Source organism: Calliphora vicina, chromosome 3, assembly GCF_958450345.1.
Source record: "Calliphora vicina chromosome 3, idCalVici1.1, whole genome shotgun sequence".
Classification (NCBI taxonomy): domain Eukaryota; kingdom Metazoa; phylum Arthropoda; class Insecta; order Diptera; family Calliphoridae; genus Calliphora; species Calliphora vicina.
This window is the reverse complement of record NC_088782.1, coordinates 124,049,139-124,073,044: the sequence shown is the minus strand read 5'-3', so window position 1 is coordinate 124,073,044 and position 23,906 is coordinate 124,049,139. Positions and strand designations below refer to the sequence as shown.

The 23,906-nt window shown below is 23.2% G+C and overlaps 1 protein-coding gene across 1 annotated transcript in view; it reads left to right on the top strand.

The window, feature by feature from the left end:
• The window catches only part of Prestin (prestin), a 28,460-nt gene extending 5,177 nt beyond the window's left edge, over positions 1-23,283 (top strand). Inside the window, exons 3-7 of the mRNA XM_065504705.1 lie at positions 18,131-18,429; positions 18,503-19,076; positions 19,142-19,885; positions 19,947-20,095; positions 22,384-23,283. Coding sequence (XP_065360777.1) covers positions 18,404-18,429; positions 18,503-19,076; positions 19,142-19,885; positions 19,947-20,095; positions 22,384-22,957 — 2,067 coding nt within the window. The 5' untranslated portion in view covers positions 18,131-18,403 and the 3' untranslated portion in view covers positions 22,958-23,283. The remainder of the gene's footprint in view (positions 1-18,130; positions 18,430-18,502; positions 19,077-19,141; positions 19,886-19,946; positions 20,096-22,383) is intronic.
• Positions 23,284-23,906: the final 623 nt, after the last annotated feature.

The following is a 23,906-nucleotide window of genomic DNA, read 5'->3' as shown; positions in this document are numbered from 1 at the left end:
AGTTAAGGAACTAGAGGATAGTTTTGTATTAAAATGAATTTGTAAACCTTTTTTTGTGGTATTTTTTTTAGCACATAAAATCATTGTCATTTTATTTAGAAGAATTTTTGTTTAAATTTTTATTAGATTTTTGAATATTTCATTATTTAATCTATGATTTTATTATAGTCTTTAGGCACACCTGACTTTTTATATTAATCCCTTAATTAGTTAAGATTTTGAATAAAAAATCAATATTGTATTGGTTACCAAGTTATAAATATTTAAGTTTTCCATAAAAGATAAGGAAAATAGTTATTTAAAGGCAATTTAGATAGATTATTTTTTATGATAACAGTAGGAAATTTCAAGTTCCTAAAGACATAATACAGTGGTTTTGAAAGACTTTTTTAGCTTCGCATGAAACAATTTCTTAATAACAAATTTATGATTTCAATTGCTGTCATTTTTTTTTTCAAAATAAGTCAAGTCATTTTCTTTTAACATTTAACAATTATTATAAATATGTAATTAAATTTTAATAACCTGTAAATTGCTGCCATTACATTTAAATGTTGGGTAATAATTTATTTTTTTTTTTATTTTTATTAACAGCAATTAAATCTTAATTAAAAATTAAACAATTGTTAAGTCTTTTGTAAATATCTCAAAGTTTATGAGGTAAATATTTAAAAAATTAAACAAAGTTATAAAAAAAGATAAATGCATACTAAAACTGCAGCAAGTTTATATGAAAATATTTCGCATTAAGCGAAAGAAAACTAAAATTTTTTTAGTTTTGTTAAACAAATGCCAATTCAGCTAAGAAATTTTGTTGAAAATTTAAAAAATTTCATTATTCAGCTTAAGACATTTTTATTAATTGAAAAATTTTTATAATTTTTAATAAGTTAACCATAAAATTAAACATTTAATTTTAATTAATAAATTAAAAAAAAACCAAATAAGTAACCAGTTATTTTTTAATAAGTTTATTTACAGTTAAAAAGTAAATTTATTACAACATTAAGTAGTATTAATTTTATTAAAATATTAATGGTTACTTAAAAAAATAACCGATTACTTTTAGTAAGTAACCGTTAATTTTAAAAAATTAATATCGAAACTGATTATTAAATTCAACTTGAGTTCAAATTACCACAAAATTTCCATAATTTTTATGGTTACTTTATAAAATAACCGATTACTTTTGGTAAGTAACCGTTAATTTTAAACAATTAATTACAAAACTGAACAGTAAATACAACTTAAGCTCAAATTAATACAAAATGTTCAAAATTTTTATGGTTACTTTATAAAATAAGCGATTACTTTTGGTAAGTAACCGTTAATTTTAACAAATTAATCACAAAACTGAACTCTAAATTCATCTTAATCTCAAATTAATACAAAATGAACGAAATTTTGATGGTTACTTTATGAAATAACCGATTACTTTTAGTTAGTAACCATTAATTTTTAATTACTTAACATAGAAATTAGTAAAAATTTATAGAATTAGTAAAAATTTATAGAATTATGTGGTTACTTTGGAAAGTAAGCGATTACTTTTGATAAGTAACCGCTTATTTAAAAAAAAAATGATCACTAATCTGATTATTAAATTCAACTTATGCTCAAATTAACACACAATTTCCATAATTTTTATGGTTACTTTATATAGTAACCGATTACTTTTATTGAGTAACCGCTTATTTTTAATTAATAATCTCACAATTAAACAATAAATTCAGCTTAAGCTCAAATTAACACAAAATGTCCATAATTTTTATGGTTACTTTGTATAGTAACCGATTACTTTTATTGAGTAACCGCTTATTTTTAATTAATAATCTCAAATTTAAACCATAAATTCAACTCATAAGCTCAAATTAACTTTCAATAATTTTTATGGTTACTTTGTATAGTAACCGATTACTTTTATCAAGTTACCTCTTATTTTTAATTAATAAACTCTAAATTAAACAATAAATTCAAGTTAAGTTCAAATTAACACAAAATTGCTATACATATATTTTATGGTTACTTTATATAACCGATTACTTTTATCAAGTAACCGCTTATTTTTAATTAATAATCTCACAATTAAACAATAAATTCAACTTAAGCTCAAATTAACATAAAATTTCCATAATTTTTATGGTTACTTTCTAAAGTAACCGATTACTTTAATAGTGTAACCGCTTATTTTTAATTAATAATCTCAAAATTAAACAATAAATTCAACTTAAGTCCAAACTAACACAAAATTTCTATATTTTTTATGGTTACTTTATAAAGTAACCGATTACTTTTATCAAGTAACTGCTTATTTTTAATTAATAATCTCACAATTAAACAATAAATTCAACTTAAGCTCAAATTAACACAAAATTTCCGTAATTTTTATGGTTACTTTATAAAATAACCGATTACTTTTATCGAGTAACTGCTTATTTTTAATTAATTAACTCAAAATTAAACAATAAATTCAATTTACGCTCAAGTTAACACAAAATTTCCGTGATTTTTATGGTTACTTTCTAAAGTAACCGATTACTTTTAATAAATAACCGCTTATTTAAAAAAAAAAATCACAAAACTGAACGATAAATTCAACTTAAGTTCAAATTAACACAAAATTTTCATTTTTTTATGGTTACTTTATAAAGTAACCGATTACTTTTATCAAGTAACCACATATTTTTAATTAATAATCTCAAAATTAAGTAAAAAATTATAAAAATTAATCAAAATAATCACACAAATGAGTGTTGTTTTTGTTTTCACTCAGATTTTTGACAACTGAGTTAGGTGTTTGACAGGAGAGTTTCCGATCTATGTGTATTTATCTATGTTAGTAGTGACTGAAATTTTCTACATAATTTTATTTCAAGGGTTATGATTAAAAAAAAAAACTATTTTAAATGATTTATTTATAATGATGATGAATAAATATTATTATAAATAAAAAAAAGCTGTTAACTAAGTACTTTTAGGTTGAACATATTTACTTAAATAAATATATGTATGTAGATAACGTATTTATGTGTTTAAATAAATATTTATTGTATGTATATAAATATTTGTATACATAAATACTTATGAAAGTTTTTATCATAATGACCCTGAATAGGTATGTAAACTACGTATATTTTTATCAATCATAATGATTATAAACAATTAGAGAGAAAAAAAATAAGTAAGAGAGCTATATTCGGCTAAGCCGAATCTTATATAACCTTCACCAAAGTATTCTTTAGGAAAAAGATGAAAATATTTTTTTTGTGAAAAAAAAAAAAATAATTTTTTTTTTGAAATCAATTTTATTAGTGAAAAAATAGAGTTGAAAAAATTTGTTTGTCGAAAAAAAAAATCGGTTTAAAAAATATTTTTCTAAATTTTGACCCATTGTAGGTCCGAATTACTATGGCGTTATATACATCGTTGGAAAGGTCTTTGAAATATCTATCATTAGATATCCATATTGTCTACATTAATGTCTTAGTAACCCAGATATAGAAAAATAGTTCAAAAACGAGGTAGTCGTGATTTTCTGCTTATATCTCAGCCATTTGTGAGCCGATTTTTTCGATTTTAAATAGCATTCGAACCGCGACTATAGCGGATATACTGATGTATGAATCATTTATGTAAATTATTTGGGGGCTAAAGAAAGTTGATTTCAACATACATTTTTTCTTAAAAAAAAAAATATTTTCAAAAAATTTCTCAAAATTTCAACATTTCAATATAAAATGATAAATTATTATTAAATTCCTTTATCATTTTAGCACTTTGAAAAACAAACATTGTAAATAAAATCTAAATCATTATTAGATTTATAATAGACATAAAATAATATTTTGCTATTGAGATAAGAAAGTGTTAAAAGAAATATGCATTTAGTGAATGATGATTATGATAATAATTTCAAAGAAATTGAAATGAAATTTTTATACACATTAACATAAACAAATTACTTAACAAAACACAATTTATTATTCAATTAATAGCCCGGCACAATCAGTCTCAATTGTCTTTAATAAAGAAATTAATAATGCAGCAAATGGAAAAGTTTTCTTTATGATACTATTGTACAAAAAACAACAAATATTTCATAATTTATTAAAGCAATATAAAGAATTATTTTTTAACTTTAGTTGACAAATTTGGGGATTGAGTTTTTTTTTAGGTCATTTTATTATTTTTAGCTTTTTTATATCATTTTAAATTTATTTGTGATAATTAACGTCTTTGTTTAATACTGTTTTTATCAAATCCTATGAGTCAATTTAATTAAATAATAATTGATCATAAATTTTATTTCAAATACAATTTAATAATTGCAAAAATAGACTTTGTACAACAGTCTGTTTTTTATATAGAAATACATTATATTAAACAAAATAAATAATAATAAATGTTATCATTAAAATTATTTTATTACATGTTATACCCTATAATCCACCTGAAAACATTTCAGTTTAGTCTACAACTTAAACAAAAATTAAATAAATTTTAAATATTTCCAGAATAAAATAAAAAATTTTAATGGAATTAATGTAAAAACAATTAATTTTCTCTTAAGCATCAAGGAAATTTAAAATAATACCCTGAAAATAAGTTTTTTTTAAAGAAATTGTTTAAAAAATAAGTAATTTTAACTTTAATATGCCTTATTTCATTCACAATAATCTTAACCTGCCTCTCTGAGAGTATTTAACGGTTTATTTAGCTTGCACTCACTCCCGGTTTGTTTACAAACATGTTTTTTGTTACTCTACAGGAAAAGGAAGTTATTTTTACTTCTCCTTAAATCCAGCTCTTCTTCTTGTTTATATAACTGAGAGAGAGTTAACGATGTTTTATATTTACTCAACTGGTTTGTTTACAAACAATTGTGTTCAACTCAGGGATGGATAATTCAATGTTATTGAGATTCTTTGTAGCATTTATAAGAAAATTTAGTTTTTCAAGTATTTTTAAACATAAAAAATATGAACATGTTGTACAATTTAATTGAAAATTAAATTAATTTAAGTAATGTAAACAAAATTATTAAAGAAAAGTTTTGGTTTGAAAAATAAAATGTTTTAAAACAATAAATATTTAAGGTGCTAAACAATGCTAAACGAATTTAGAAACAATTTTCGTTAAGTTCTTTTTGGCTCCAGAAATAATCTTTCGTTAAGTTTTTTTAAATCGCCTAAATAACAAAATCTCTTTAGAAATTATTGCTTTATTAACTTAGTTGAATAACCATACAAACAAATCATTCATTGTAAAATTGCTTTGAAAAAATAAAGTTTCGTTAAGTTTTTTAAATGCTCAAAAATAATAAATTTGTCTTGATTTTATTAGCTCCTTAATAATGCTAAACGAAGCTGATAAAAGTTTTCGTTTACTGGTATAGAAAATAAAGTTTCGTTAAGTTTTTTAAATGTTCCAAATGAAGAAATTTCTTTAGAATTAAAATATATTTTAACTAAGATAAATAAATATAGAAAAAAATAATTTTTAATAAATTTCCTTAAAAAATTAAAGTTTCGTTAAGTTTTTTTAAATCATAAAAAATAATAAAATTTTATTGATATAATTACAGTCTCAAAAATGCTAAACGAATATAGAAAAAGTTTTCGTTAAGTTCTGTCTGTTTCAAAAATAAAGTTTCGTTAAGTTTTTTAAATGTTACAAATGAAGAAATTTCTTTAGAACTAAAAGCTATTTTAACTAAATTAAATAAATATAGAAAAAAATTATTTTTAATAAATTCCCTTAAAAAATTAAAGTTTCGTTAAGTTTTTTGAAATCATTAAAAAAAATAAAATTTTATTGATTTAGTTACAGGCTCAACACTGCTAATCAAATATATAAAAAGTTTTCGTTAAATACCTTTCGTTTAGAAAATAAAGTTTCGTTAAGTTTTTTTAAATCAACTAAGTTACGAAATTTCTTTAGAATTTAAATTAGTATTATCGTAGCTAAATGAATATAGAAACAAAACATTCATAGTAAAGTTACTAAAAAAATTTAAGTTTCGTTAAGTTTTTTAAATCTTAGAAACAAAGAAATTTTAACAAAATTAGTTACTAACTCTTTAAAGCTATATAAATGTAAGAAAATATTATGTTAAATAGTTTCCGTTTAGAAAATAAACTTTCGTTAAGTTTTTTAAATTGTTAAAATTTCAAAAATATTTTAAAATTAAACACAAGCTGAACTAAGTTAAAGAAATCAGGAAAGAAATGATTTCAAAATGCTTTAGTTTAAAATTAAAAGTTTCGTTAAGTTTTTAAATTTTTCAAAAACTAAAAAATTTTCTAGATTTTTTTAGTACCATAACAATACTAATCTTTATTAAATTACTCTTGGTTTAGAAATTAAAGTTTCGTTAAGTTTTAAAATATTGTCAAAAATAAGACATTTTTCTATATTCCCGGCAAACAAAAACAAAATATTGAAAATTTCAAAAATTTTTAATACAAATAAAAACTAAAATCAAGGCCAACATTTATTTGAGTTGCTTAGCCTTTTAAAAACTATAGAATTTTCATGAAAACAAATACAAATTCTTGATATTTTGTTTTCATTTGTCTCTGGATTTAAGAAACTGCAACAATTCAGTAGTTAAATTTACAATACAATGTTTTCTAAGTTCTAAATTTTCCATCCCTGCTTCTGTTCTCGTTTATTGATGTCCCCGTTAATTTCTTTAATGCTTAAGTTAACGGTTTATTGCTCTTCTTACTCATACTCTCACTCTCTTTACTGTCTGCTTCTCCTTTATGTCCCCGTTAATTTCCTTAATGAAACATAAATATTATTGTTTGCTTAAGTTAACGGTTTATTATTCAGCTTCTTCTTACTTGTATTCGTTCTCTCACTCTCTTGTCTGGATTTACTGTTCTTTCTTGTTTTGGTATTTCTACACTGTCAGCAAAACTATTGTTTAAATGAATTTTAATTGTTATTTATAGTTTTATATCTTTTTTTTTTTTGCTATTATTTGCATATTTATATTAAATTATAATTTATTTCAACTTTTCTTTTCATTTCTCTTTTAAACAAATGCCGCTAATTTTTTTTAGTATAACTTAAACACCTGTTTCTTTTTGTTTTATTTTTAAACACAGATATATTATCTTAAATTTGTTTAGTAAATTGTTTTTTTTTGTTTAACTAAATAAATTATGTTTAAATCTTAAAACAATAAAATTTTATTTTGTTTTTGCAAAAAATAAAGAAAACAATGCAAATTTTATCTTTTATTTGCAAAAATTATAAAAAAATATTTCATTATTAAATTTTGCGAAATTGTTTACTAAGAAACATTAATTGTTGTTTAGAGTTCAATGTTTTATAATTGGCCATGACTAATACTTGAGAATATGGTGTGAGAATATTCCATAATTGAAAGTATAAATAAAATTTTACGAGAAAAACACAAAATTTTTTGTAAAGCTTTTGCAAAACAATTAAAAAAAAAATACAAAAATTAATAATTTTTGTTCATTAAAAGTAAACCACTAATTGTTTTTAGTTATATATAATTAAATGACAGTGGAAGGTAAAAAAATCAATATTAATGCACAAAAATTATACATTTTTTATATTTATGCAGACATTTTAATAAAAATAGGTAAAGAGTTTACATTTTTAAATGTTTTTTACAATTTCTAATGTTTTAATAAGGAAATTTGAAAAAAAATTATGTCATGACATATTTATGTCTTAACATAAATGTTAAGACATATTGTATATGTTAAGATATAAATTACAAATACCATAAAATATAAAGTTAATGTTTTATGGTTAATTTAAAAAAAATATGCCATGACATAAATGTTAAGACATAAAATTTTTTTTTTCAGAAAAATTTTAAATTTCAAAAAAAAAAAACGATTTTTACTTTTCTTGAAACAAATTGTGAAATATAACTTAAGAGATAGAACCATATTTTCATTTACAATTAAATTTCATTGTCTATTTTATTATGTTTATTTTTGGCCTTAAATTTTATTTCCTTTCTGAATATAATTTTGTTGCTTTAAAACATTTATGTTACATTTTCTTTTATGCTTTTTATTATGTAACTAATCTTTTGTTGTTGCTTTTTATTACCTTAAAAAAAGTCTCACAGCAGTTTACATTGAACTTGACATAAAGACCGAAAAAATATAAAAAAAAATCATTAAAAAACCACACACAACTAGTAATAAGCAATGAACACAGTAAACCCTTTTAAAGCAAAGAATTTCACTTAGACAAAAAAACTATCATGTGAGGTCTGATAACAGAAATCTGTCATGATATCAGTAATGTCAAGTTGATTTAGCACTAAACATTTATTTATAAATTATTTTCCCGGGATTTAGCATTAAATATCTTCTATGTTAACATAAATGTCTTGACATGGACAATTATGGTAAGACAGAAAACTTATAATTACATGTTAAGATCTATTTAAAATTAATATCCTCACATTTGGCACACCATAACATGTTTCTATATGGAAATTTATAAAAAAAAAATATGTCATGACATATTTATGTTTTACCATAAATATTTATGGTCTGAAATTTCTGTTAAGACACATTATGATATGTCAAGTGTTAGAAAATAAATTTTAGATAAATATTTTCTAACTATAAATGTTTTGATTGGTTTCTGTCTAATATAAATGTCGTAACATCAACAATTCTGTTAAGACATAAAATATTTGTTTTATATTTCCCAAATTAAAACTTATATAATACAAAAAAAAAATGTTATATTTTTATTTTATTTGTAAAATATGTCTTAACATAAATGTAATTTCTTAACATTTATGGTAAGACATAAAATATGTTCTGAAATATTTTTGTAGATTTTCCAAAATAAAACACTAACCTCTATAAAATAAATAAAAATATAATATTTTTATATTATTTGTAAAATATGTCTTAACATTTAAGGTAAGACATAAAATATGTCATGACATATTTTTTAAATTTCCTTAATAAAACATTGACATTTAAAAAAAAGCTATTAAAATGATATATTTTGATATTATTTGTAAAATATGTCTTAACATAAATATCATGTCTTAACATTTATGTTATGATATTAAGTATGCCATAACATTTTATTTTTAATTTACAATTATAACATCAGCTTATATAAAATAAGATAAAAATTTAATATTTTTATGTTATATGCATAATATGTCTTAACATTTATGGTAAGACATTAAATATGTCAAGCAATTTTTCTAATTTTTCCAATTAATAACTAATGTAAAAAATACATAAACATTTTATATTTTTATTTGTAAAATATGTCATAACATTAATGCCATGTCTTAACATTTATCTTAAGACATAAAATATGTCATGACATATATTTGTAAATTTTCCCAAATAAATCAAGTCAATGATTTATGTAAAAAAAATAGATTAAAATATAACATTTGTATGTGATTTGTAAAATATGTCTTAACATTTATGTTAAGACATAAAATATGTCATGACATATTTTTTTTAAATTTTCTTATCAAAACATTGGCAATAATAAAAAAACATCTAAAAATGTAAAATCTCTACATTTTTTTAAATAAAATGTCTCTATTTAACTTGTTATTCAAGTGCCACTTTTTTTTATAAACATTTAATTTCAAGTGTCTGTGTCTGCTGTTTTACAGTATTTATTTTGATATGACTACTTGTAGACTATTCACATGTATAAGTATTTCTATGTTACGTCGCTATTTGTTGCGTTTTATGAACGAACACGCGTATTATGTACAAGTATGAACCCGTTTTATAAAAGGCAATGATGATGATGTAGAAATGTTGTAGCAAACAACGTGATCATATTGTCAATGTCTGGCTATATTTTTTTTTTGCAAAAAAAAAAAATAATAAACGCTGATTAAAAAACAAACACACGACTGTTTAATTAACAGCGAAATCTTTTAACTATAATTTTATTTTCCGATTCTTTGTAAAGTATATTAATTACATATTGTAAATAAATAAAATTCCCGGCATTAGTTTAATGATTTGAAAGTAGAACATTACAAGCTAAATTTAATGAAGAGTAAATAAAAATAGAATAGAATAGAATTAAATGGGTACAAAGTATTAAATAAATAAGTATTTAACAAATAATAACAATAAAAATTTCAGGTCAACAACGAATTTTAATAAATGTACTTTGATATATTTAATAAATATGAAATTTATGTTATAAATATATTTGAACTACTGAATTCTTAATATTTGGCCTAGTTTGGAAAGTGAAATGTATGTGGATTGTGTTCTTATATTAAAGCTAGCTTGAAAATATTGATGGCAAATGATAGTTAGTAATAAATACATTAAAAGTTGCTAAAAATATTGTTAATTTTTCTAGTTTTATTAAATAAATTTTGTAAAACTTTTTAAAAAATTTAGAAAATTTTAAATTCTTAATAAAAAAAAATTCTTATATGTTTTATAGAAAATAAAAAAAATTTAAAAAAAAATATGTCATGACATATATATGTCTTAACATAAATGTTAAGACATATTGTATATGTTAAGAAATATTTTAGAAATACCATAAAATATTACATTTTTTTCATTGGTTAATGTTTTATGGCTAATTAAAAAAAAATGTCATGACATAAATGTTAAGACATATTATGCAAATAACATAAACATTACAGTTTTATCTTCTTTTGTATAAGATGATGTTATAATTGGAAAATTTAAACAAAAAATGTCGTGACATATTTAATATCTTAACATAAATCTTAAGACATGATTTTTATGTTAAGATACATTTTACAAATACTATAAAAATATTACATTTTAATCGCCTTTTTTAAATGTCAATGTTTCATTAAGAAAATTTAAAAAATATGTTATGACATATTTAATGTCTTACCATAAATGTAAATATATTTTTCACAAATAACATTATTATATTAGGAAATGTTTTATTTGCGGAAAATTAAGTAAATATGCGATGACATATTTTATGTCTTACCATAAATGTTAAGACATATTTAACAAACAACATACAAATATTATATTCTCATCTATTTTATTTAAGTTAATGTTTTACTTTGGAAAATTTATAAAAATATGTCATGACATATTTTATGTCTTACCATAAATGTTAAGACATATTTAACAAAAAACATACAAATATTATATTTGCATCTATTATTTAAGTTAATGTTTTATTTTGGAAAACTTATAAAAATATGTCATGACATATTTTATGTCTTACCATAAATGTTAAGAAATATTTTACAAATAACATTCATATATTATATTTTCATCTTCTTTATACTAGATAATGTTTTATTTGAGGAAATTTACAAAAATATGTCATGGCATTTTTTATGTCTTACCATAAATGTTAAGACGTATTTAACAAATAACATACAAATATTATATTTTCATCTTCTTTATACTAGATAATGTTTTATTTGAGGAAATTTACATAAATATGTCATGACATATTTTATGTCTTACCATAAATGTTAAGACATATTTTGCAAATAACATGCAAATATTATATTTTCATCTTCTTTATACTAGATAATGTTTTATTTGAGGAAATTTACATACATATGTCATGACATATTTTATGTCTTACCATAAATGTTAAGACATATTTAACAAATAACATATAAATATTATATTTTCATCTATTTGATATTAGATAATTTTTTATTTGTCGAAAATTAAAAAAAATATGTCATGACATATTTATGTCTTACCATAAATGTTAAGATATATTTTACAAATAACATAAAAATATTATATTTTAATTGTTTTTATATAAATTAATGTTTTATTTGATGAAATTTACAAAAATATGTCATGACATATTTTATGTCTTACCATAAATGTTAAGATATATTTTACAAATAACATAAAAATATTATATTTTCATTTTTTTATATAAATTAATGTTTTATGTGGAGAAATTTACAAAAATATGTCATGACATATTTATGTCTTACCATAAATGTTAAGATATATTTTACAAATAACATTCAAATATTATATTTTCATTTTTTTTATATAAATTAATGTTTTATGTGGAGAAATTTACAAAAATATGTCATGATATATTTATGTCTTACCATAAATGTTAAGATATATTTTACAAATAACATTCAAATATTATATTTTCATTTTTTATTATATTAGATATTTTTTATTTGGCGGAATTTACAAAAATATTTCATGACATAATCTATGTCTTACCATAAATGTTAATACATATTTTACAAATAACATTCAAAAATTTTATTTTCATCGTTTTTATAGAAGTTAATATTTTATTTGTCGAAATTTACAAAAATATGTCATGACATATTTATGTCTTACCATAAATGTTAAGACATATTTTACAAATAAAATATAACATTTTTATTTATTTTTTGAATAATCAACATGGTTACAGCTTTTTACTTCACTGTTGCTTTGTAAAATTTTAAAAATCTTTATAAATATGTGTTTGTTTTCTTTAAAATAAATAATGAAAATTTATTATCAAGTCGCTTCGTTTTATAGGCAAATCATTTATTTACATTTCTCATTATTTGCTTAAAAATGTAGCAGTTTTGCTGATTCACTTATTTATTTGTTTATTTGATTTATTTACAATAAATTTTTGATATAAATGCGTATTCAATTTCAATAAACATGCTAATTCAACTATAAACTAAATATAAAGCTTTATATGCAAAAATGATTTTAAAAATCAATTTATTGGTTAAATAATGTTTAACTTTTCTATTTCTATTTAAAGCTAAAAAAAAACTAAATTAAACGAATAATTCTAGTGAACATTTATGATTGAAAGTACATTGGGGATTTTTTGTTAAAGACAGCCTTGAAAAAGAATGCGATAATTGTTTAAAATTATGGATAAGCCACGTAATATAAAAAGGGTGGGTGAAACTCTATTAATATTAGTTAATGAATGAAATTGTTTTTTAATATTGCTAAAATGTTTAAAAGAAAATATGTAGATTAAAGTTGTTTGAAACACTGTTTTAGCATAGTTGGACATGGTTATCTTTAAAAGAAATATGAAATAAATATACCTGTAGTTTGATAAGTAAATAAACTATAGATAAACTGTAGAGCATTTTTAAGGAAACATAAAATTCAAATAGTTATTATAAGCTATAATTTAGTTAGTGGAACGTATGTGGATCGTAATCTCATTTTAAAGCTAGATTGAAATAATTAATAGGCAATGAAAGCTGGTGATAAAGGCTATTCAGGGCTTTTAAAAGTTTCTAAAATTTTAAAATTTAGTTGAAGAATTTTTTCCAAATTTTATTTAAAAGAAAAATATTTTTTGAAAATTATAATATTCACAATTTATGTGATTTTATATATAGAAAAGATTATAGATAACACAGGAATTAGTTTAACATGATAAAATTCATAATATTTCTCTTCATATCAAGAGTGGAACCTATGTGGATCGTAATCTCATTTTCAAGCTTGCTCAAGAAAATTAATGGCGAATGAAAGCTGTTTGAAAACACTATTAAAAGCAATTAATTTTAAAACATTTCTTTAAGATTATACAAAAATAATTTTTTTTTTAAAAAATTTAAAATTTTTTAAATTTTTTTTATGAAATTGTAATATTTCTGTATTTTTACAGATAGAAATGTTTTAGAATTTAATTTTAATTAGATTTTTATGGTTAGATTCTTAATATTTATTTTAGTTTAGAAAGTGGAATGTATGTGGAGCGTATTCTCATATTCAAGCTAGCTCAAGAAAATTAATGGCAAATGAAAGCTGTTTGAAAACACTATTAAAACCAATTAATGGTTCCTTAATTTTTAATTTTTTCTTTAAGATTTTATATAAATTTAAAATTTTCTAAAAAAATTTAAATTTTTCGAAAATTATTTTGGTTAATTTATAATATTTCTTCATTTTTATGGATAGAAGTGACTTAGAATTTAATTCTAATTAGATTTACATGGTTAGATTTTTAATATTTGTTTTAGTTTGGAAAGTGGAATGTATGTGGAACGTATTCTCATATTCAAGCTGTCTTAAAAAAATTGATGTTAAATGAAAGCTGTTGGCAAATACTACTAACAGCAATTAATAGTTTCATCATTTTTAAATTTTTCTTTAAGATTTTATATAAAATGAAAATTTTCTAAAAAAAAATTAAATTTTTCGAAAATTATTTTGGTTAAAATATAATATTTCTCCAATTTTATGGATTGAAGTGACTTAGAATTTAATTCTAATTAGATTTACAAGGTTAGATTCTTAATATTTGTTTTAGTTTGGAAAGTGGAATGCATGTGGAACGTATTCTCATTTTCAAGCTAGATTGGAAAAATTTATTTTAAATAAAAGCTGTTGGCAAACACTATTAAAAACAATGAATAGTTGCTTAATTTTAAAACTTTTCTATAAGATTTTATTAAAATTAAAATTTTGTAAAAAAAATTTAAAATTTTTGAAAATTATTTTTATTAAATTATAATATTTCTCTATTATTATATATAGAAATGACCAAGAATTTAATTTTAATTAATATTTAACTTAATATTTGTTTTAGTTTGGCAAGTGGAACATATGTGGAACGCATTCTCATTTTCAAGCTAGCTTAGAAAAATTTATGTCAAATCAAAGCTAATGTCGAAAACAATTCAAAACAATTAAAATTTTGAAAATTTAAGTAATTTTGTTTAAGAAAATTTTATTGTTTTTCCCTTTATGACAGTAATTTCTCTATTGTTTTGACTATATATTTAGCAAAGTGATTGATGTTACTTTTTTGAACAGTTGTTTTATTATTCCTCTTTACATATTGTAGGTACATAAATATTTGAGCTCATCAATAATATGTTCGAATGTTGTTTTTAACGCCTCAAATAACATGTGAATTTCAACGCTTTGCTTATCAGTTGACAATTAGATTTTAGCCTGGTTAGTTATGGCTAAAAAAAAATATATATAACAAACCATTGTAGTTATTTAAGTGTTAGTAGCTTAAGTATATAAGCATATGAGTATGTCTATCTATATACATTTGTTTGTGCATAACTTAACTTCTAATTGAATAAAATGTGCTGCTTTTGGTTTGATATCAGTTCATATTTTTTTCTTTTATATTTTTTTTGCTCTTGCCATATTGTATTTTCAATTGGTTTATTGGCTGGGGCCAAATGTCATAAATATTAAAAGCGCCACAAATTGGAAACGTTGTTTGCTTTCGTGTGCTTAAACCGTGGTGTTGTCTCGTACTTTTCTATTGGGTTAAATGTAAAGTACTTTTTTTTTGTGTTGATTTATTTCTGGAATTTTGAATGTCAAAAAATTGTGAAGTGTAAAGGAAATTTCCATAGAGATTTTGTTTTTTAGGTTTTGGAGCTATAAAATGAGTGCTGGTATGGAAAAAGTCTAATAGTTTGTGGGGATTTGCTAGTAGAGGTTAAGAAATAAATTTCGGACAGAAAAAGTGGTAAATTTTTACATTAAAAAAAAACATATTAAAAATGTATTTAATGAAAACAATAACAAGAGAAAGCTGTGCAAAAATGTTCTAAATAAAAAAAACTGTTAAATGTTTGAGCAAACACTTTATAAAATAAATAAACAATAAGTAATAAACAAAACTGTAAACTTTTGTATAACCAGTGTAAGTGGCTTAATGTGGATTGTATCTTAAATTCAAAGCTCAAAGAAAATACATTGAAAAAATTAGAAAAATAAAATAAAAAAGAAATTGTAATATTCTTCTATTTATACATAAAGAAAGGACTTAAAAAATACTGTTAATTCGATTTATAAGCTCAGATTCTTAATATTAGGCTAATTGTAGAAAGTGGATTGTATGTGGAATGTGTTCTCATTTTCAAGCTAGCTTAAAAAAATTGATGGCAAATGATAGCTGACTTTATTTGCGATTCTGGGCAGCCTAAATTTTAATAATTTAAAGGATTTCGAATAAAAAATTCAAATTTTGTAATAAAAATGTATGAAAATTTTATAATTTTGATTTTTTTTTATAAATTTTATATCACTTTAGTTAATTTTTTGTGTAGCACTGTCTACAAATTGAATATTAATAGGTTTTATTTATTGAAAATCTGTTTGTAAAGCTTATTTCAGCAAGTGGAACGTATGTGGATTGTATTCCCGTTTTCATGTTAGCTCAAAAAAATTGACAGCAAATGAAAGCTTTTTTAAAATCTAATACAAAACGTTTGCATTCATATATAATTTATTACTATAAAAATAAAATTTTTGGTAAAAAAAGAAATATTGGAAAATTTTGATTTGTTTTTTTTATTAAATTTTAGTGTTTTTTATATTGTTTTCATCTGTAACTGCCTATAGATTTAATTTTAGCTTGATATGTTTTAACCAATTTTTATTATAATGCTTATTTAAGCAAGTGGAACGTATGTGGATTGTATTCTCATTTTCAAGCTAGCTGGAAAAATTGCACAGCAAATGAAAGCTGACTTTAACCTTAATACAAAACATTTAAATTTTTTATATTTTTGTTTAACAATTTTAGGAAAAAAATTCGAATTTTTTTTTGTTAAATTGTAAGGTTTTGATATGTTTTCATATTGATCTCACTGAAGCTTTTATTTTTTCCTGGTTTCTTTTATCAAAATCTTATTATTAAGGCTAATTTTAGCAAGTGGAACGTATGTGGATTGTATTCTGATTTTGAAGCTAGCTTGAAAAATTGCACAGCAAATGAAAGCTGACTTTAACCTTAATACAAAACAGTTAAATTTTTATATATTTTTTTCGTCAATTATGGGGAAAAAAAGTAGAAAAAAATATATTTTTTTTTTAAATTTCGATTTTTTTTTGTTAAATTGTAATATTTTTGATATGTTTTTATATTGATCTCACTGTAGTTTTTATTTTTCCCTGGTTTCTTTTATCATAATCTTATTATTAAGGCTAATTTTAGCTAGTGGAACGTATGTGGATTGTATTCTGATTTTCAAGCTAGCTCGAAAAATTGCACAGCAAATGAAAGCTGACTTTAGCTGTAATACAAGATAAAAAAAATTTATTTAAATTTGCATTTTTTTTGTTTAACAATTCTGGAAACAATTAAAAAATATTTTCCAAAAATAATTTTAAAAAATTTCGATTTTTTTTTATTAAATTGTAATTTTTTTAATTTGTTTTCATAATAATCTCACTGTAGTTTTTATTTTTCCCTGGTTTCTTTTATCAATATCTTATTATTAAGCCTTATTTTAGCCAGTGGAATGTATGTGGATTGTATTCTCATTTTCAAGCTAGCTAAAAAAGATTGACAGCAACTGAAATCTGACTTTAGCTGTAATACAAAACCGTTAAATTTATTTAAATTAGCATATTTTTGATTAACAATTTTGGGAAAAATTTAAAAATATTTTTCAAAAATAATTTTAAAAAATTTCGAATTTTTTTTTTATTAAATTTTAATTTTTTTAATTTGTTTTCATAATGATCTCACAATAGTTTTTATATTTCAATATCTTATCAATATCTTATTATTAAGCCTTATTTTAGCTAGTGGAACGTATGTGGATTGTATTCTGATTTTCAAGCTAGCTAAAAAAGATTGACAGCAAATGAAAGCTGACATTAACTGTAATAAAAACCCGTTAAATTTATTTAAATTTACATATTTTTGTTTAACAATTTTGAGAAAAATTAAAAAATATTTTCCAAAAATAATTTTAAAAAATTTCGAATTTTTTTTTTTAATGTAATGTTTTTGATTGTGTTTCATGTGGATCTCTCAATAGTTTTTATGTTTTCTTGATTTCTTTTATCAAAATCTTATTATTAAGCCTTATTTTAGCTAGTGGAACGTATGTGGAGTGTATTCTCATTTTAAAGCTAGCTTAAAAAAATCTAAAGCAAATGAAAGCTCTTTTTAAAATTAATATAGATTCATGAAAAATTTATTTTAATTAACTGTTTTAATTGAAAATTTTTGAAAAATAAAAATTTTTTAAAAAAAAATTTAAATTTTTTAAAAAGTTTGTAGAAAATTTTTGGTTATTTTAATTAATTATATTAGTTTTAGTATTAATTTGAAAATTTTAAATTTTTTTATTAAAAATTCTAAAATTTTGTTTTCTTTCTTGCAGAATCCTTTTAACCTAAACATTGTACGTAAGCTAGCTTTTAACTATTATCAACATAATCTAGGACGACAATTACACAATACCCTTAACGAAGCTGGTACTTCGTTTAATTTAACCAACTTTAAACGTCCCACAGCAAGGCACCAAGGCCATGAGAAACCACAGACCTCTAAACAAGCTTTAAGAAAAGAGAAACCTTTACAATTATTTCACACAACCAGTATATACTCCTTTAAATATACCGATGAGGATTTGAAAGACTATAAAATAACAAAAATGTCCAATAATAAAGAAAATATAGAGTGAGTATTTTAAGAAATTTTGTATTTAAATAAAGAAATTTTATTGATTTATTTTAATTTTTTTAATTATTAGAGCTAAACAACCCTTGACCACTACTACAAATAGTGTTAAGCCCAAAATCCAGCCTAAATATGATGTCCACAGGGATGTCCTTACACATGAGGTGGTGATCAAACAAACCGGCTATAATGCTCCCGACAAGAGTATACCTTCGAGCCTAAAACAATGCTGGCATAATTATTCCTTTTGGTCCATGTTTGCCGGCATTATGCCCATTTTACAATGGCTGCCGAAATATTCGCCCAAACGTGATATGGTGGGTGATGTGATGGCTGGCTTTACGGTGGCCATTATGCATATACCTCATGGCATGGCCTATGGTATATTGGCGGGTGTTTCACCCGGCAATGGCCTGTACATGGCCATATTTCCCACCCTGGTGTATATGATATTGGGCACCTCGAAACATATATCCATTGGTACGTTTGCGGTGGCCAGTATGATGACTTTAAAGGTGGTGCAAAGTTATAGTCCGGAGACCTCTACGTCGGGTGCTGAAGTAGTGGCGACGGCGATTGGGGGTGTGGCACCGCCCACTCCTTTAGAAATTGTCACTACGCTGGCGTTTACGGTGGGCTTATTGCATGTGAGTTAATCATTTAATAATAATTATAAAATTGAAACTAATTCATTTATTTTTCTTCTCTCCAGCTTGCCATGGGCTTTTTCAGACTGGGCACTTTGTCCTCATTACTTAGTGAGCCTTTGGTTAATGGCTTCACCACCGGTGCTGCCTGCCATGTTGTTACTAGTCAATTGAAAGATGTTTTCGGTGTGTCAGTGCCCCGCCACAAGGGAGCCTTTAAAATCGTTTACACCCTTATCGATCTCTGCAAGGCCATACCCCAAACCAATCTGGCCGCCATAATCTTTTGTTTTGGCATTATCATCTTTATGACCATCTGCAATGAGCTGATTAAACCCTGGCTGCGTAAGCGTTGCCGTTTTCCCCTGCCCGCCGAGCTTATAGCTGTCATTGGTGGCACTGTTATTTCCATGCTAATCAATGTTAATGAAAATTACGGCATTAAACTAGTGGGTGAGGTTCCAAAAGGTCTGCCCATGCCCGTGTTGCCCAGATTTGATTTGGTGCCCTCCTTGGTGGTTGACTCTATAGCCATAGCCATTGTCACCTATTCCATAGTCATGTCTTTGGGTTTGAATTTCGCCAAAAAACATTCTTATGAAGTTAGACCCAATCAGGAATTATTTGCCATGGGTATTGGCAATATAGTGGGTGGTTTCTTCCAATGTATACCCATGGCTGCCTCTCTGTCAAGATCTTTGATACAAGAACAGACGGGAGGAGCCTCACAATTGGCTTCTTTGGTTTCCGCCCTATTGATATTGATGACATTGTTTTGGACGGGTCCCTTTTTTGCCTTTTTGCCCAGGGTAAGTTTTTAAAATTTAATGAAATTGTCGAAATTTTATAATTTCTTTTATTTCTTTCTAGTGCGTCTTGGCCGGTGTCATTATAGTGGCCTTGAAGCCCATGTTTATGCAGGCCAAGGAGTTAAAGAAATTTGCCAAACAAGGCAAATTGGAGGTATTAACCTGGTTGTGCACCTTTATCTGTGTGGTACTCATAGATATTGATATTGGGTAAGCCATTTAAACAGACTTTAAAACAATTCACTTTCCTTTTTTTTTCTAAATTCCTAAAAAATTAAGCAAAATTTTCAACCACTTTTTGGATTCCTAAAAAAATTAAGCAAAATCCTTAAGTATTTTCTAGTAAAATGTAATATAATTTGTAAATTTTTCAAGAATTTAAAAGAAAAAGTCTTTATAAGCCAAAATAAACTTTTTTTTGTAAATTCCTAAATATTTTTCAAAAATCCCCAAAATTTCCTCTTTTCCCTGGAAATTAAAAATGTTCGATTTTTTATAATTTTCTATGAAATTTGCATAAGATTCTATTAAAAACAAAGAAAACGAAATATAACTTTATTTTGTGAATTCCCAAAAGCTTTATAAAAATCCCCACATTTTCCCCTATTCCTAATTTTCTATGAAATTTACAAAAAAATTCTATAAAAATTAAGGAAAATGCTTCATAAATGAAAATAAACTTTATTTTGTGAATTCCCAAAAATTTTATAAAAATCCCCACAATTTCCCCTTTTCCCGGGAAACTAAAAATTTTTGATTTTGACTAATTTTCTATGTAAAGAAGAATGAAAATGCTTCATAAACTTAAAGAAACTTTATTTTGAAAATTCTCCTTTTTTCCTGAATTTACAAAAAAAATTCTGTAAAAAGTTATGAATAAAAAAACTTTATTTTGTAAATTCCCAAAAACATTTTTGATTTTTACTATTTTTCTATGTAAAAATATAAACGTAAAGAAAATTTATTTTGCGAATTCCAAAAAATTTTATAAAATCCCCAAATTTTACCATTTTTCATTGAAAGTTGAAAAACTGCTTCATAAATGAAAATAAACTTTATTTTGTGAATTCCCAAAAACTTTAAAAATCCCCAGATTTTCCCCTTTTCCCGGAAATTAAAAATTTTTGATTTTTATTAATTTTCTATAAAAAAAGAAGGAAAATGTTTCATAAAAAGAAAGAAAATATTTTTTGAGAATTTCAAAAACTTAATTAAAATCCCCTCATTCCCAAAAAGTTTAAAGTTTTTGCTAATTTTCTATGAAAAAAATCTGTAAAAAGAAGACAAATGCTTCATAAATGAAAATAAACTTTATTTTGTTAATTCCCAAAAACTTTATAAAAATCCCCAAAATTTCCCTTTTTCCCGGGAACTTAAAAATTGTTGGTTTTTACTAATTTTCTCTGTACAAAAATAAAGGAAAATTCTTCATAAATGAAAATAAACTTTATTTTGTGAATTCCCAAAAATTTTATAAAAATCCCCACATTTTCCCGTTTTCCCGGAAAACTAAAAATATTTGATTTTTACTAATTTTCTATATAAAAAAGAATGAAAATACTTCATAAATGAAAATAAACTTTATTTTATGAATTCCAAAAAACTTTATAAAAATCCCCATATTTTCCCTTTTTCCCGGGAAATTAAAAATTGTTGGTTTTTATTAATTTTCTATGTAAAAAAATAAAGGAAAATTATTCATAAATGAAAATAAATTTTATTTTGTGAATTCCCAAAAGCTTTATAAAAATCCCCACATGAATTCCCTAAAACTTTTTAAAAATCCCCAAAATTTCCCCGGATTTTTTTTTTTAAAAAATTAAGGAAAATATTCTAGAAAACTTAAAAATATGACTTTAGCTAAGTGTTTTTGAAACAAAAATTTTTAATTCCCAAAATGTATAGCAAAAAATCTCCTTATAAACTTTTAAAAAATTCTCAAAATTTCCCCGAATTTTTTTTTTCACAAAATTAAGGAAAATAAAATAGAAGGAAAATAGCTTTATAATTGAAAAGAAATTTTATTTTGTGAATTCCCAAAAACTTTTTAAAAATCCCCAAAATTTCCCCGGATTTTTTTTTTTTTACAAAATTAAGGAAAATATTCTAGAAAACTTAAAAATATGACTTTAGCTAAGTGTTTTTAAACAGAAATTTTGAATTGCCAAAATATTTAACAAAAATCTCCTTAAAGGTTAAATCTGGGAATTGAAAATTTCCACAAATTTTAACATAAAATGTAATTTTACTCTCTTTTAAGTAATTTTAAAACAAAATTTTGAATTCCCAAAAAAAATTGCAAAATCCCCCATAAATTAAATTTTGAAATTTTTAAAAATTTTCTAAAAATTTAAATATAAAATTAAATTTTACTCGATTTTAAAAATTTGCAAAAATCCCCTCAAAGAATTTAGTCCCAGAAATTAAAATTCCCATTTTTATTTCCATAAACCTGAAATTTAATTTTTATTTTGTTTTCTCTTACATTTTCTTTCCAGTCTCTTAATTGGCATTTGTATTTCCCTGTTAGCATTATACATCAAGGGCCTGAAGCCCTACTCCTGCTTGCTGGGCTATATACCCGAAGCCTCGGCGGTGTATGTGGACATCAGTCATCATCGCAATGCCTTTGAAGTGCCCGAAACGAAAATTTTCCGCTATATTGGTTCCTGTAACTTTGCTACCTCACTGTATTTCCGCAAAAATCTCTACAATGCTTTGGGCATGGACAATGAAAAAATGCGTAGAGCTTCCTACATGCCCGTAACACAAAATGGTTCTTTACCCACCGCCATTAATGGCGGCAGTGCGTTTAGTAATTTAAATTCCTCCTTCCGCTACTTGGTGCTGGATTTCTCGATGCTGGGTCACATAGATGTGGCCGGCTGTAAGCTGTTGTCGGACATTAAGAAGGAGCTGGAAAAGCGCAGCATACGCATGTTTATAGCCAGTCCCTCGGACAGGGTGTATGATACGTTGGTGCATAGTATGGCTTTGGGGGATGGTCCGTTTGAAATTTTCCCCACTTTACATGATGCGGTAGAGTATGCAAATGCCTGCCGTACGGCGTGATATTTAGAACTAATACAAATGTTGATAGATAAATTGTCCTTATGACAAGTGAGTAAAAAAAAAGAAGTAATTTTAGTGTTTATGTTCTTTTAGATTTTCTGTTTTTGATAAAGTTTTAACGGAGTAAAATTTCTTAGCATACTTTAAGGCTGTTAGAGAATGTATATTACGGTTAATTATATTAAGCCTTAAAGTAGGCTTTGAAATGTTTATTGAATTTAAAATAAAGATTTTTTAAATTAAAGATAAGAAATTTCTAAACAAAGGTTTTAAAACAGCCATAATTAAACATTTTTAAGTTAAGTAAATTAATCAAAACTTTTTAACTCAAGTTTATTTTCTTTTATCTCTACAAGTGCCTGAGTTACAAACTTATAAAAAAACATTTCTTGTTAAACAATTTTAAAAAGAAAACAATAGCAAAGACAAGTTTCTTTTTAACCCACTAGATAAAAAGAAAATCATAAATTTTTATATATTTTTTTATATAAATATGTCTGTTGAAAGAAACCCTAAAACTTAATATTAAATTGTACTTAATTTTGTAGAAAATTTTCTTTGAAATTTAACAGAAATCCTTTATATATTCTTGTAAATATATATATTTTTTTATATTTATTTGTTCATCAATTTATCATTTATCCTAATTTACAAATGACATTTTACAATTTCAAATCCAAAAATGAACAATTAAAAATTCTGTAATTAAGTTTATATAACAATAATATTAAATTTATAATTAAATTATAAAATTTTATTTTTTTTTTTTTTTTAATTTATAAGAAAACAAATTGTTGAACTATCATAGAAATCAAAACTTGTGAAATAGTTAAGAATTATTTTTGAAAAGAAATTAATAAAAAAAACAATAATTTATTAAGAGAACTTCTCTAATTGTAGTATAAATCATCATGAAAATAATTAATACAAAAGTAAGTGTTAAAAAATT